General features: G+C 39.2%; 2 protein-coding genes across 2 annotated transcripts in view; one reads left to right on the forward strand and one right to left on the reverse strand.

Annotated features, from left to right (window-relative positions):
• The window catches only part of TRAM2 (translocation associated membrane protein 2), a 102,780-nt gene that overhangs the window by 39,251 nt on the left and 46,555 nt on the right, over window positions 1-16,974 (forward strand). Inside the window, exon 2 of the mRNA XM_007516512.3 lies at window positions 13,089-13,152. Within this exon, the coding sequence (XP_007516574.1) occupies window positions 13,089-13,152 (64 nt within the window). The remainder of the gene's footprint in view (window positions 1-13,088; window positions 13,153-16,974) is intronic.
• On the reverse strand, window positions 7,516-8,211 carry LOC103107702 (large ribosomal subunit protein uL6). The gene has a single exon (XM_007516511.3). The coding sequence runs from the start codon at window positions 8,182-8,184 to the stop codon at window positions 7,606-7,608; it is 579 nt and encodes a 192-aa protein (XP_007516573.1). The 5' UTR covers window positions 8,185-8,211; the 3' UTR covers window positions 7,516-7,605.

Consider the following 16,974-nt stretch of genomic DNA (forward strand, 5'->3'; position numbering starts at 1 on the left):
AAATACAGTTGTTGAAGGTGGTGTGTTGCACATTGTCCTTGGATCAGGGTACCATTAGCTGCCTGTTAGCCTATAGGGACCAACAGACTGAGCTCAGACCAGGGTTCAGCCCTTTTATTTTTTTCTTTCTGGGCCACATGTTTTGGGGTCACAGTCAGCCTCCTGGGGTGCTATGGGGTTGTGATGGAGACTGGCCTCCTAGGCTGAAAAGAAAAAAGAAAAACACTCTGCACTTCATAATATTATTGACAATAGCACTTTCAACTAGGAAATGAAATTCTGGTGGTAACCAAATGGCTGTGTCTGTACATGTCTGCATGAAAGAGATAAATCTTGGAAAATGGCATTTAACCTAAATGTTGACATTTGCTGGGACTTTTGCTTATTTGGTTTAGGAGTGTGGAGAAACTGGTTTGTAGAAAAGTTTGGGAAATGTTAACTTCAGACCATGCCTCTGGGTTTAGATCTTATTTTCTTACTGATCCACGTGTTCTAGCCACCCCTATTCTTTTTTTAAGTTATTGTTTTTCTTTGCTACTTTGAAGATGATTTTGAATATCCCCTGGTGGATATTATTTGCTGACAGACAAGGATATTTAAATGCTGGATGTTTTTTCATTAACCTCCTTGGTCTTGATCTAATTTGCTCGAATCAAATCATCATTGTTAAATTCTACAGATGAGATGCCCTTGTGCAGGTGTTCGTTTGCAAGACTTTGTAGACTCATGCAGAGTAGGCTAGAGGCCAACCCAGAATTTTGTCGTAATGCATGTTTCATGGGAGCAGGATGCTCTGTTGTAACAGGGTGTGTTTGTGGGGGTAGGGGGTAGGAAATAAAGGGGCTTTATATTCACCTGTGTACAAAGCCTATGCCTCATCTCGGTTTCTTAACCATCTGTGGAAGAGCAAGACTTTACTGATGCTGGAATGGTAGATACCACAATGAGCATGTTGCTGTTTTGAGTAGAGAGCATTCCCTTCTCAATTTCTCTCTGTCCTATCAAAAATAATGGAAGAAAAGAAAAAACAAAAAAATGGCCACTGTGCAGTGAATTTGTAGTATAGGCACCGAGCCCCAGCAATAACCCTGGTGGCAATTTAAAAAGGGGGGGGGGCAGGCGGTGGCACACCTAGTTAACTGCATACATTGCAGTGCGCAAGGTTGTAGGTTCAATCTCTTGGTCCCCACTTGCAGGGGGAAAGCTTCACAAGTGGTGGAGCAGGGCTGCAGGTGTCTCTCTGTCTCTCTCCCTCTGTCTCCTCCTCCCCTCTCAATGCTTCTCTGTCTCTATGCAATAAATAAAAACATTTTTTTAAAAGTTTAAAATACTGTTGTAAAAAATTCTTTTTTTTTAAAAAAAAAGTCATCTCTTTTTGGTCTGTTTTGATTTTTAGGATGATACTTCACCAGAGCAGGTGGTTTTTGTCCAAAAGGAAAAATATTTTGTGTGTGTTTTTACAATACCCACAGTGCAGTCTGAACTTTGCCATGTGATACAGGAGCAATACATCCTAAGTGATATTTTTAAAAATAGCTTTGAGTGAGCACCTCTCTGTTTACATTTAGCTTTTAGTTTCCAGGAGAAATAGTGAATACGTATCCTGTACTGCCCATATAAAGGGAACAAATTAGGGAGGTGAAGGAAAGTGAAGCATGAAATTAAATAATAGTACTAGAGTTACTGATCCAGAGTGCTCTTTTGAAGAGGAACAGTGGAAAAATGAGGTTATATATGTATATAATATATACTTTTTAAAGAAATGTAGGCAAATGTGTATATTTTATCCAAGTCTATCCATAAGCACATAGTATGTCAAGTTCGCTATAGAAGTACAGACTGCCTAAGTATGAAGTCTTATAATTATGGTGTGTGTAGAATGGAAGTAGGGAGCACTCTCCTTAAGTGAACTCCTGTTTTTAGTAGTTGAGATGAACAGCATGGTAGACTCAATCCTCATCTATATCTGTATCTTTTTTCTAAGTTCAACTTTAGTATCATGTTTTATAATCTGTTTTGTCGACCTCTGATTCATCACTGTGAGTTTAATCCACTTCATCTTATAGTAATTACCATTAAGGGCACTTCAGACATTTTAGTCTTTTGTTTTTATGGGTTTTATCTTTTTTTTTTTTTTTTTGTCACTCAGTTGATGTATTATTGCCTTCTGTGCTTATTTACTAGTGAAACATTTTGATTTTTTAAATTTCATTTTGTGGATACTCTATAACTATTTTTAAGGATTTCTACTATGAAAATTATATTTAGCACCCAACTAAATAATTTTCATTGCTGCATATTATTGAAAAAAATTTAAGTCCAACTTCACAGATTCTTAACAACTTCAGGTTTTCAAAGGACCCTTTCTAATCCTTCTAAATCCTTTTAAATTATCTTAATTTAAAATTCAGACTTTACTATTGATGAATGTAATTAAGCAGGTAATACAATTTTATTATAGCTCTCCTGATTTTGTTTTTGTCAAGCATGTGTTATCAGTTTTTAATCAAATATAAAACTTAGCATGGCTGTTAATACTGAATCTTTTCAACACATACTTGCCACTAGTCATCCAAAATGGAGAATCAAGAGTGAAAAGCATTTCTGTTTTGGCTGTATTTGCCTCTTACTGTGTCAGAGAGGAACCACAAACTCTTGTCTGTCCAGTTTGAGCCTTAAAAGAATGCATGCAGGTGATCCACTGAACAAGTGGGATGCCCCTGAAACAGAAACCTGGGAGCAGTCATTCCAGGGAAGAAAGACTAAAATATTCTCTTTTTTTAAAAAAGAAGATTCTTCTCCATCAAATTGGATGTGACTTTCTGATGTTTTCCTATCTGGCTGAAATTTTCCTAGTCACTCACTGCCTCAGCATAAAGATGCAAAATCAACTTTGGGAAAGTCTGAGCAGAGAGCATCTGGCATCCTGAGAGCAGGCAGAACTGGCCTGGTGGACACTTCACTGAGTTTTCCCTGTACCAATCTAAGGAAGCAGGAAATCAGAATCTTTGATGTCCTGGGGGCTATGGTTTGGCCACATGCTACTCTGTTGCAGCCTCTGTTGGGAGCAGTGGCTCTATGGGACAGACAGTTTGGAGTGGAGCTGCTTCTGGGAACACAAAGCCTAATACCCTCTCCCGTCCTCAGTGGTTCTCCTGCCAACACAGCTCCTTCTAGGTGGCAACGTGTATGTGTGTGTCTGCCAGAAAATTAACAGAATAAGCCAAATCAGAGAAGTGAATGCTGCCTAAAAGGAATGTGTAGAGACTAATTTTATCCTAACCTTATTTGTTTGTTTATTTATTTATTTTCCTTCTTTTATCTTTGGTGCTCAGTTACCAACTTGCAGTGAAGAGCAAACAGATTGGGGTACCTGGCAAACTGTGCTCAGAGTTGGGGGAGGCGGCTAAGCTGGTGGGTTAGCAGAAGAGTGAGTCCTTGCTCTCTCTCTGCGCCAGACATAACTGATAGCCAGACCTGGTCTTCACAAGGCGGAGAATCATTAACGTATTTCAGACTTTTGGGAACATCTCTCAGCAGATTGTCAGTATAAGTTTGTGTTTCTGATGTGACAGGTAAGTGGAATCTAGAAGTGATAAGTAACCTTTTGGAGTTGAGAGTGAGAAGGGCCTCTAAAATCCTCCTTACAAACATACATCATCATCATCATTATTAATTTGCTTTTTTGTTGGGCTGTATTGCATGTGTGATTTCATCTCTTGGGCCAATTCTTTTATTCAGATATAGAGACACCACAACACTGGAGATTCTCTTAGTGCTGCCAGGTACTCCCATGTGGTGCCAGGGCTTAAACCTATGCCATGATCATGGCAGGACATTCACCTTACCAGCTGAACTATGTCTTCATCCCTTCCATTTTTTAAAAAATAAAATGGGAATATTACTATCAATGGTATCTACAGTGTAGGATCATTGTGAGAATTACGTGAGATAATTTGGATAAAGCATTTAGAGGCCTGCCTGACACCGAGTTAGCACTTGATAAGACTAATTACCGTGGTCTGGGAGGTGGCACTGTGGCTAAGGCACTAGACTTTCAAGCATGAGGTCCTGAGTTCAATCCCCAGAAGCACATGTACCAGATTGATGTCTGGATCTTTCTTGCATCCTGTCTTTCTCATTGATAAATAAATAAAATCTTAAAAAAAAAAAAAAAAGACTGGGAGTTGGGCAGTAATGCAGCGGGTTAAGCGCACATGGCGCAAAGCGCAAGGACCAGCTTAAGGATCCCGGTTCGAGCCCCTAGCTCCGCACCTGCCGGGGAGTCGCTTCACAAGCGGTGAAGTAGGTCTGCAGGTGTCTATCGTTCTCTCCCCCTCTGGCTTCCCGTCCTCTCTCGATTTCTCTCTGTTCTATCCAACAACAACAACATCAATAACAACAACAATAAAAAACAACAAGGGCAACAAAAGGGAATAAATTAATTAAGTTAAATAAAAACAAAAGACTAACTACCATTATTGTTGATATTTTAATGAGTAAGAAAATTGGAGTCATAGAGGCAGACTATGTTGCCTGAGGTCACCCTGAACTGCCCCATAGTGGAACCAGGACAAGGATAATCTCCATTCGCTACACTTTACTGGAAGCAGTCCTTTCATCAACATTCTTGGTCTAATTGCAACTAAGAGCTCAGATTCATGTGCTCCTAATAGAACATGGCATGTGGAACGGTTTTGGTTTTGTTATGACTACACAAGCACACTCAATGTCACTGCCTTTGTGCCTGGTGATGCCCTGTTTTTAGTTAAAAGTTCAATGAAGCGCTCTTCTCTCTCTCTCTCTCTCTCTCTCTCTCTGTGTGTGTGTGTGTGTGTGTGTGTGTGAGGGTGACCCTTTCTACATAATTTAGTGTTCTCATTTTGCAGTAGTGTATTAGCACATTGTCACTTTTAACCTTTCACCCACTGAGCCTGGCCTTTAAAATGCTATTAAACTCAATAATGCTTCCTATAAACAGCCTTAAAGGGATGGGAAATAATTGGAATGACATTTTTTAATAGGCCTGTGTTTCTCAGCCTTCTGTGCTACATGAACCAGACCAGCACTTGAGGAGCAGAACTAGTGTATTGTTTCGTTCCTGGTCTAAGTTTGGGAGGGGGTTATGAAATGAAGTTTTGGTATCTCCAAGTCCAAATGCTTCTAAAATGCATAGTGAATTCTCTTTCTGTCTCTCTCTCTTTTTTTTTCTGCAGAAGTGAAATGGATTTTCTTTTAGTGTTATTTATTTATTTTTTAGTTACAGGATGTGCCTCCAGGAGCTGATGCTCCCTCCTTTGTCAAATAGCTCTAAAAAAAATCTTAGTCAAATTTCTGGCTACCTTTAGCTAGAGACAGACTTCACTGGAATGTACTTTTGTGATCTACCACATTCTTTTCTCCTTCTCTGCTTTCTGTATATTTGGGGGAGGGGATGGTATCTCTTGCTTCTATTTTACATTGTCATTATATTTTTATTATGTATTGTGTATAGCATTTGTTTGGGTAATACCTTTAAAAATTTATATTTTTATTTATGAGAGACAGACACCAGAACGCTGTTCCATCATAAGTAGTGCTGGGGACTGAACCCAAGGCCTTGTGTATATTAGTCCTATGTTCTACCTGCTGAGTCATCTCCCTACCCTTGGGAATAGATTCTTTTTATTTATTTATTTACTTATTTATTTAAAATCAGGTTGAATATTGCCTTTCTGCCTGTAAAGCTGTGAATTCCTAGGAGTCCACTTTATGCCTCTGTGCCTCATTGTTTAACTTCTTCCATAGAAAGAGGAACCTGCCATGATGTTGCTGTTACATATTTAAGTGGGAGCGAGCACTGTTGTCTCAGAAAAGATTAATATTTTGGGATCTGCTTCTTATGTGAAGGGACTGGGGATGGAAAAATACTGGAATCTGGTATTTTGCCTTAATCAGAGTTCTAGGTCCTATTCTTTCAGAATCATGTTCAGAAAACATTTGTTTAGCATTATATTATAACTGGTTACGGTATTGGTTCATCAAATGGGTACATATGAGCGAGTTTCTCCTCCTCCTTTTTTTTTTGTCACCAGGGTTACCACTGGATATCTGTGCCTACATGGTGACTCCACTTCTCTGGTAACCATTTTTTCCCTTTTTGGTTTTTCTTTTTTATTTGATACGACAAAGATAAATTGAGAGGGGAAGGGGAGATGGAAAGGAAGAGAGAAAGACACCTGAAACCCTATTTCACTACTGGTTCTTTGAAAGGATAAATAAAATAGATAAACCACTGGCTAAACTCACAAAAAGAAAAGAGAGAAAGCTATGATAAAAACAGATGGGGGGGCAGGCAGAAGTGCACCGGGTTAAGCGCACATAGGACGAAGTATTAAGGACTGGCGCAAGGATTTCAGTTCGAGCCCCGGGTCCCCACCTGCAGGGTGGTCACTTCACAAGTGGTGAGGCAGGTCTGAAGGTGTCTATCTTTCTCTCCTCCTCCCCTCTCAAATTCTCTCTCTTATCCAAAAAAAAAAAAAAAATTCAAAAATAGCCACAGGAGTAGTGGATTCCGTAGTGCAAGCACCGAGCCCCAGCAATAACCCTGGAGGCAAAAAAAAAAAAAAAAAATCAGAAATGAAAGAGATGAAATTACAAGTGAAGATGGGGAGATATAAATATCATATGTGAATATTATGAACATCTCTGTGGAAATAAATTGGACAACCTAAATGAAATGGATGCATTTATAGAATCATACCACCTACAGAGCCTAACTGAAGAGGAAGTAGTAGATAGCTTAAACAAGCCAATCACTAGTTTAGAAATTGAATCAGTCATCAGAAACCTTCCCAAGAATCAAAGTCTAAGTCCAGGCTGCTTTACAAACAAATTCTATCAGACTTTCAAAGAAGAACTAACACCTATTCTCCTCAAGCTATTCCAGAAAATTATAGAATATGCATTATTTTCAAGTGCACATGGAAAATTCTCAAGGGTTGACCATGTGTTGGGACACAAAGACAGCCTTAGTAAATGTGTGAATATTGAAATAATAAAAAAGTATCTTTTCTGACCATGCGGTGGTAAGGTTAGAAATCAATCACAAAAAGAAACAAAGAAATATACCCAAACTATGGAGATTGAACAATACATTTCTGAATAATAGCTGAGTCACTGAAGATATCAAAAGAGAAATTAAAAATTACTTGGAGAACAATGAAAATGAAGAGCTCATCCTGTGGGATGCAGCAAAAGGGAAATTTATAACAGTTTATAAGAGGGAAGTTTATAGCATAGCAATACAGGCCCATATTAACAAACAGCAAAGATCTTAAGTTAGCTTCCTAACATCACAACTGAGTCAGTTAGAACAGAAGCAATAAATATCAGCAGGAGATAGGAAATAATCAAGATTATAATTATAAAATAATTAGAAATTAACGAAATAGAATCCAGAAAGATGACCCAAAAGATTAGTGTAACCAAGAGTGGGATTATTCTTTTTTTTTTTTTTTTTTTTTTTTTTTAAAGTTCCAAACCAGTAATGGCTTTTATTGCATCTTTTAAGAGATCACACATCATCCATTATTTTGCTGCTTGTGTGGTTGGACACCATAGAGATTATTCATCAGCCTGCTGAACTGTTCCTTTTTCAGAAACATAGATACCATCCAAAAATTTCCGGATATCTTTGTTTTTAACAGTTGTAGCTTGCTGAATCAATGCAGCTGAATTTGATACAAGTTCGATGTCATTTCCTTCAAGAATTAATTCATCTTTCTGGGCTTGCGATAGTGAGCATGCAACACCTGACCTCATTCGAACCCTGCGTATGTATTTTTCTCCCAAGAAGTTTCTGATTTCAACAAGAGACCCATTCTCCTGAATAACAACGTTAATAGGGAAGTGAGCATACACGGACCTCATTTTGTATCGGAAGCCCAGTGTAACACCCTTGATCATGTTCTGTACATGGCTGCAGATAGTGCGGACAGTAGCCAGTTCCTTTCTATTTCCCCACCATTTGTCAACTCGGAGCCGCTTCTTTTTCTTTCCGAGGAGACTGAGCTCCACGTTGATGTGGTTGAAGTCCCTCCGCAGGGTGCCTCTGGGGCCCTTCACGATGACCGTGCGGCCCTTCAGAGAGATGTCGACATTCTCCGGAATGTCGACGGTCTGGTTGCTGAGAATAGTCTTCATTCTCGCAGTAGATGCGGCAAAGAAGCGGGATTATTCTTAACATTATTTAGATCAACAGACGATGCATTTCATTTTTGCCACCACTCCTATCACCAAAGGTCTGTGTCCCCATCCCCATCCCCACCCCCATAGATAACCCCTTCTTCTTCTAGCGTTTGCCCTTCTTCCGTAGCCAGTCAACAGCGTCAGGTTGAGCCTGATGTAAAGTTTCGAGACCTCCTTTGAATCTGGAGAGGTGGCAGTCGTTGACTATGTGGGTCATAGATAACCCCTATAGTTCCCCTACAGGTGGACTATATACATTTACATGTACACTCACAGAGAGTTTGTTTATTTGGCTGTTATTTATAAATGTTAAGCACTAGAGGTAATCCTCTGGAAAATAATTGATCAAAAATACTGGTATGTTTAAGGGAGATTTTATTTTGTAACTGCTTACTTGTATTTGGGCATTTAACATATAGACATCTGAGCTACACATTTTACATGTAGCTATACTTCGGATATTTTCATGTACATTAGATAGATCTGTGCTTTTGTCTATATGAGACTATAATAAACATTTGGTTAACAGAGCTAAAAAGTGATTCAAATATGTTTAATAAGTTGCTACTATTGATGACCTCACAAGTGTGTCTTGGAACCTCAACTCTCCAGAGCTTTACTCTATCCCAGTAGGGAAAGATACAAACAGGCTGGGGGTATGGATTGACCTGCAAAGCCTGTGCCCATCAGAGTAGCAATTACAGAAGCCAGAACTCTCATCTTCTGTATCCCATAAAAAATTTTGATCCATACTCCCAGAGAGGGAAAGTTGACCAGAGGACTCTGAACTCCAATTCCATCAGAACCTCAAAGACAGAAGAGGGAAAAGGAAGGATATTCTCAAGTGGCAGTAGGTACAGTTATCTCTGAGAAAGGAAGAAAAGGCAGGGCCATAGAACATGGGCATATATATAAATATAGATAGATATAGAAATAATAGTCAACCCATATCTGTGATCTTGAGAAAATTAATACAGTTTCCAATGGAAGGAACGGGATGGGGTAGGAAAGGTATGGGATTATACCCCTTGTTATCTTAATAATTTTGTAAATCAATACTAAGTCACTAATAAAATAAAAAAATAATAACTTGCCACTATTTAAATTTTTTTTCTCTTTTAATTTCTTGCCTCAAATTGTGTACTTGAGTATACAAGCACGTTGTATATAACCAAGTTGAGTAGATAGTGTTAAGTTATAATGTTAAAGTAAAATAAACTTCAAATGGATAAATGCATTAATAGAACTTAGAAAATTGGCACTAGGCATGGGGCAAGAGACATGAATATGGGCTTAAACAGAATATTTTATTTTTCACTTAACATACTTCTGAATTGTTCCAGCTTTTTAAAGTAAGTTAATTTAATTCTATGAAGGACACAGAAGACTCTAAGACAGATTGATTGGAGACTTGCCCTTGGGGTAAATGAGATGAGATAGTTACTATATAACTGACCGTGACTTGACTACACGTTGGGATGCTCTGAGGAGCTTGATGACATGCCGGTGCCCAAGAGGGTCAGGTTTAATAGGCTGGGGGTGGCCTGGTATATTTTTAAAACTACTCCCCCCCCCCCCCCCGCACCCAGGGATTCAACTGTATATCTGGGTCTAGCACTAGCCCTCCAAAAATTGAATAGTACTGAAGTGGACTCTTGCTAATTTAAGAAGACTCTTTGGGGAGTTTACATAAATTGATGGGAGCTCTGGGGCATATAGGAGCAGGGCTGTGGGAACCATAGCAATATATATGATGTCATGCTCCATTCCTGCCTGAGATTTCAAGCCCAGATGGGGGCATCCAGTTGCTGGCTTCTTATCCTGGGAAAAGCATCTAAGCCTTTCATCCTTCTGGGAGGAAGATGGTCCCCAAATTGGCTGCTGACACATAGTTGTGGAAAGATGTCAGGGAGGGAAGAGTGAATATTGGTTAGTCAGAATCCCATAGAAGTCCATTCCACTCCAGGGCCATAAACAATGAATGTGTTTCCTGGATGAAACCAAAATGAGAGATTTTTGCCCAAGGCAGAGTACAGTGTTTGCTAAATATTTTCTTTTTAACTGTCTTCCTGCTTTCCTCCCATTTTTTTCTTTTCCCATTTCTTCTTGCTTCCTCTGATCTTACTGTGCAGGAATTTCAGCCTGAGAAGATAAAGTTTTTCCCCCAAAAGATTTGTAGCTAACAGTATAGAGTTAGGTAGTCAGGTCAAGAGTGATGAAGGTGTAAGCAGAACATCTCCCTGTTGGCTCTAGTGCTCCTGTTATCAAGACTGAGGTGGCCATGATGGGGCTTAGTGGTCTTAGAGGATGGATAGATATCAAGGAGAAGGCTCTGGGTGACTTGAGTGGGGAAACTCACAAATATAGTCCAGTAAATCTAGCAACACAGACTCAGCTTTTGACTTTTTCCCAGGGGGTCAGTACTATGTGCCTTCACTCACTGAGTACCTGTGGGCTAGGGTATGAGGAGAGATGAGACAGTATCTTTCTTGTCTTCAGGGACTGATACTAGAACTGTAGGACTCTATAGAAATGATTATGTGGAATGATGGTACAATGGGATATGGGTCAGAACTTCTGGAGGAAGAAGAAAGCCTATTGTAGGAGCAGGCAGGGGACTGGGGCTTGAACCCCAGTCCTTGAGCATCACAACATGTCCCCTCTACCCTGTGCACCACCACTCAGCCCCAAACAAAATGTTTTGATGGAACAAAGTACATCTGTCCCAAAGGAAAAGAAGTGTGTCAGGAACACACTTTAAAAAAAGTCTTAAGTTACCAAAGTAATAGGGTTTACAGATGGAAGGGAAAAGAAAACCCAGATGTTTAGATAAGGTTTGTTTTCCAGAGGATCTTTTCATACCTAGTCACATTTGGCTTTTTCACTGGGAACTTGACAGAGCAAGTCTAAGGCAAGATCACACATGATTGAGAAGGTTGGCTTATTGTTGCATGCAAAGAGCAAGTGACAGCTTCAGAGACATGGGTCTTGCTGATGGGGAGAGTTTTGCTCTTTTATGGAGAGAAGAGGCTGAGGATACTAAGCTAACCCCTCTGGGTGTGTCATACATCCAGTGTCTTGACTAGTTACTGCATCATTGTCTCATTTCCATGCCCAGTGTGTTTGCCCCATGCTCAAAGATTGGCCTTTGAATCCTTTTGTGTAGAGGGGAACCAGCTACTTAAAAACAAACAAACAAAAAAAACCAAGATTTATTTGACCAAATGATCTTTCTTATAGGCAGGTATTCATAAATAGGGACAGAGAGGGAGAACATGAGGGAATTTTGTGGAAATGTACCCCTCTTATCATATGGTCTTGTCAGTATTTCCATTTTATAAATAAATAAGAAAATGTTAGAAAAGAAAAGAATGATGAAGTCATCTGAAGTACTATTTCTGACTACTGTCCATTGTACAGTCTAGGAAAACTCCAGCTAGGTCTTCAGTTTTTTGTGTGTTGTATACTGCTCTGCTCTTCCATGCTCTTCTCTTCTCTTTGCTATTTGCTTTTTTTTTTTTTTTGGCCAGTTTTTATTTGTGATTAATAGTGGGTTATAATATTGTAATATTACAGGGTACAGTTCCACGCCATCCCACCACCAAAGTTCTGTGTCCTCACCTTCCCACCTCCCTAAGATAACTGCCATATTTCTCACAAAATCTTAGAAGTTGGTTCTCTTTTCTTTTAATTACCTTTATTTATTTATCAGCTAGAGACAGCTAGACATTCAGAAGGGGGGAGATAGAGGGGAAGAGAAACAGATACCTGCAGAGCTGCTTTACTTGTGAAGCCTCCCCGCTACAGGTAGAGACTGGGTACTTGAACCCAGGTCTTTGTGCACTGTAACATGTGTGCTCAGTCAGGTGCACCACCACCTGGCCCTAACTCTTTTCTCTTTTTTTTTTTTTTTCAAGTTGATGTGTATCAGTTCTCTGGAACTGTGAGTGAAACTCCCCAGTAGTTGTCTTTCATCTCTTTACTGACTTTGCTAATCATAATCACCACAGTTACATCTATTTTGTCCCAAAGGACACAATATTGTCCTGCCTTTTTTTAATTGCAAAGTAGTGTTTTATGGAGTATATATTTTCCATAACTTCTTTATCCAGTCATCTGTCAATGTGCATTTAGGCTGCTTCCACTCTTTGTCTATTGTGAATAATACAGTCGTGAACTTAGTGGTACAGATGCCCCTCCCTTTAAATTAGAGTTTGCCTGTCCTTTGGATAAATGCACAGGAGTGGTATTGCTGGATGATAAAGATATTCTTTGTTTGTTTGTTTAAGAACTCTCCATATAGTCTTCCAAAGGGGCTGCACCAGTTTGCCTTTCCAGAAGCAGTGTAACAGAGTCCCTTTTTCTCCACAACCACGCCAATTCTTGTCATTTCCTGTTTTGTTGGTGTAAGCCATTTTCACATGTATAAGGTGGAATCTCAGTGTAGTTTTAATTTGCATTTCTCTGTTTATCTTCTCATTTTTGTCATCTACAATGCTGGGTACCTAGAACTAACTCAATAAGTACTCGGATGAGTAAATGACTGACAAATTTATATCCTAGCTTGTGAGCTCACAACTATCCACACACGTACCCCACTTCATCTGTAGTGTCAACCATCTATACACTTTACAAGACTCAGGATTGTTTTCTTTTTAGTGTAGATTTTGGAAGGGGTATCATTGCAGCAAAATGAAACAGGCCTGGTTCTAGTTCTGCATTTGATAAAATCCTCCCTTGAAGAGGTCTGTAGTCAGAGATGTAAAAGGTCTGGGTTCTGGGGTTGGTAGCAAGGTGCCACTTGTTTCTGTGGATATAATCAAGAAGATAAATTGGAATTTTTCTCCATTATTTTACAGGTCACTGCCAAGACTGCCTTCCTATTTATTTTACCTCAGTATAATGTTAGTGTGCCTTCAGCAGGTAAGAAAAGCATTTCTTTCTATTTTTCCTCCCTTAGCACTGTTAACACCAAAAGACTGGAAAACATTTTTTTCCCCTCTGTATATGTGCGATTTTGTTTTCAGACATTTAGACCCAATACTAAGCAACCTACCACTGTGAAGACATTAGTTGCAGGCTATGTCCAGCCCTGGCCTGTGACTCCCCAACCTTGTGGTTCTCAAATTCACTACAAAAAATCAGGCATGATTCCTTGTAATCAGTTACAAAGCACTCAGTGCTTTGATGCATGAAGGAGGAATTTTTCATGTGCTGAGTCTGATTCTATTATATTCACTTTGTAGTGGAGAAGTGAATTGTCTTTTAATTGACTTTTAGAGTGAGCATTCTTTGTCTTCCTCCACCTAAAATTAGTGAGGGACTTCGGTGGCAAATCTTGTAACTCATGGAGGATATAGCTCACCAGGCCCCAACAGTCTCTGTGGCCAGATTGTGGGGGAAACCTTGCTTCTGGGGCTGCCAACTCATTCCTTCATCCAGGAATCAAATTGAGTGATGCTGGCAAAAGAGGAGGAAAACTCCATGCTTATGAATGAAGAGAATGGGGATTCAGTGTCAACCGTGTGTAGTCAGGAAATAAGGCAGACACCCCAAGACTCAATGCAGCCCTGGTAAGCATAGTGAATTGCCTTGCTTAGTGCCATGATGTATAAGGTCAAATTCAGCTGTCTCTCTATTCTTGTTTCTTAAAAATCCTACTAAGAGATACCACTAGACCCAGATGGGGAGCGGGGACTTGAACCTGGGTTCTTGCACATTTGACTTAGTGTTCCACCTCCTGGCCCCTTAACTTTTTTTAATGTTCAAAACAAAATTTGCCATGTTAGCCACCACCACCACCACCTCTTCCTCCTTTTCCTTTTTTCCCCCTTCTGTATATGTATGGTTTGTTTCAGACATTTAGATACTGTGTGTGTATGTGTGTGTGTGTGTGTGTGTGTGTGTGTGTCTGTGTGTGTGTGTCTAAGGCTTCACTGCATGGGGTTGACTTTTCAGCTAGAAAGAGGGAGATAACACACACAGCAGGTGAGCTATTTTGCCAGCCCCATCTAAAGTATTTTTAAGTGTGTAGTTCAGTGGTATTAAGTACACTCACATTATTATACTCCCACCACAACTCTGCATCTCTAGAACTTATCTTGCAGAACTGAAACTCTACCCTTAAACACTAATTCCTTATTCTGGTAGTCACAGTTCTTTCTGTTTCTACGAAATCGACTATTCTAGGTATCTCATGTAAGTGAAACCATCTAGTATTTGCCTTTTGGGGATGGTTAGATTTTATTTTTAAATAAATATTTTCAAAATAAATTTACATGAGCAGCACATGGCTCTCAGGAGAAATTTATAAAATACAGATAAATATAAAGAATCATACACGGCACTGCTACTTAGCAAAATGTACTGTACACATTTGACATTTCATTTCATAACCCCACTGTTTTTGCTGTTAGCATATGATGAACCTTTTTTCATATCTGTAATTATTATTCCATTTAAAAGCATTTTGAAAAGCTGCAAGACATTTCTTAGTTGGAATTTTATTCCAAATTATCTGTTAGGTGTTTAAATTTCCAGTCCTTATTGTTAAGAATGCTGTAGTAAACTCTTTGCCCAAATGCATGATTATTAGGATGAATTCCAAAAAATGGGATTTCTCAGCCAAGCAACATGTGCATTTAAAGGTTCTGATATATATTTATTGTCACTATACATATGTATTGTTAAAAATAATGTCATTTAATTTCTTTTTTAAATTGTGATTCCTTTGTTATTTATTTACTTCTTAGATAGAGACATAGACAAGTTGAGAGGGAAGGAGGGGTAGAGAGAGAGAAAGAGAAAAGGAGAGAGACCTGCAGCATTGCTTCACCACTTGTAAAACATCCCCCCTGCGGGTGGGGACCAGGGGCTTGAACCTGAATCTTTGCATACAATAATGTGAGCTACCACCTGCCCCCTCCCCCCCATATAGTTTCTGATGGTCTAGAAATCTATATTTTAAAGTGTTTTTTTTTCTTTTTGTCTCCAGGGTTATTACTGGTGCTAGGTGCCTGCACTACGAATCGATTGTTTCTGGTGGCCAGTTTTTCTATTTTATATGACTAGAACAGAAAGAAATTGAGAGAGGAGAGGGAGATATAGGAGAGAGAGAGTCAGACATCTACAGACCTGCTTCATTGCTTGTGAAGTGTCCTCCCTGCAGGTGGGAAGCTGGGGGCTTAAATCCAGATCCTTGTGCAGGCCCTTGTGCTTAGTACTATATGAGCTTAGCTGGGTGTACTGGTCTCCCAAGGTTTTTTTGTTTTGTTTTGTTTTCTTGTAAATATAAAATCAGTAAGCTTTTTTGAAATGTCAGAATGCCAGCTTAGTGACTTATAAAGAAATACCCAGTTGTCAATTTGTTGTGTCTCTATTTTCATTACATTTGTCCCCAAAGCCTATTTATATGGAATGCCAGATCATAACCCCACCCTGCTTTATCAATTTACAGTGAGAGAGTATTGTCCTGGGAACCACAACAGTTGATATACATGTGATCATGACATGTTCCCATTCCAGAAAATACATTTGCAAAGCCAGATCATCTTGAGAGGGTTGATCTTGTTGTTGTTTAAAACATCCCGTGAGAAATTAGTAGAGAAGTAAGTTCCTGAAAGAATCTATCCCTCTCACAGCCCAGATGAAATGTGTACACTTTATGTTCTACAACTGAACTCAGACTCTCTGAGCATAGAGAGCTCCCCTACTGTGCTCTGGAATCGTACACTATTAAATATACCATCTCTTCATTTGTTTATTTTAGATAATTAACCATTTCAAATAAATATTTGGCTGCCAGGCCCTGGGCATAAAGGAATTTCTAAAACACATCTGGCCTCTGACTCATGGAGTTTATAGTTTATTAGAGAGGGATGAATAATAAATAAGTAAACAATAAATTATTAGAGTTCTGATGAGGGTGAAGAAGGAAATAGACAAGGCTGGCTACGTGATTTAAAAAAATAGCATGATGACAGATGATTATTAGAAGCTGATGTTTGAGCCTAGTGTGTGTGAATACATGTGTTGGGAGTCTGGGGAGGAGTTCTGAGCAACAATACTTTATGCATTAGGGATCATGTGCAAAGGCCTTAGGTGAGAAATAAACACCTTGTTTTGAACAAAGGCCAATGTGATTGGAACCAATTAGTGTTAGCATTTTTCTAGGGTGAAGTTACTTAATTCTTCTCCTGAAATTCTCCTCTGTGCCAGAGGAAGGACTGGATAAAGGTGGAGGGACATTATATTCTGTACTCAATTTGAGGTTTCAATTACTTTTAGAAAGAAAGGATAAAGTATTATTGAGCAGCCTATCTTTCTTTAAATCTTGCCATTTGGGGCTGTTAGAAATATGACAGGCAAATAATCAGGAGAGACAATGAAATCAAAGCAGCCTGCTTAATTTTGTTTTGAGCTCCTTAATCACTATCACAGTACAGTGTGTTTGTTTTGTAAGCAAACTTCATGTGGGGGTGGGGGGGAGTTTACGATAATGGGTCTGTTGAGGTTGCAATTTCACCTTTCTCCAAATCTCTTTAACGCTAGAAGTGCTTAGGAATATATCCTTTTATATGTAAACTAGGTAAATTCTGATTTCTAAGGTTTCTTCTTAAGTAGCAAATATCTTTCACATCTGGTTAAGTATTGGTAGCACAGTGACTGTTCTTACAAAATGGTCTACCATTTCTGATGCCCTGTGTCATCTTGTCTCTGCTTGGGTTTTCCAGTGCTGTGGGAGTA

This window comes from Erinaceus europaeus, chromosome 4 (assembly GCF_950295315.1).
Source record: "Erinaceus europaeus chromosome 4, mEriEur2.1, whole genome shotgun sequence".
NCBI lineage: Eukaryota > Metazoa > Chordata > Mammalia > Eulipotyphla > Erinaceidae > Erinaceus > Erinaceus europaeus.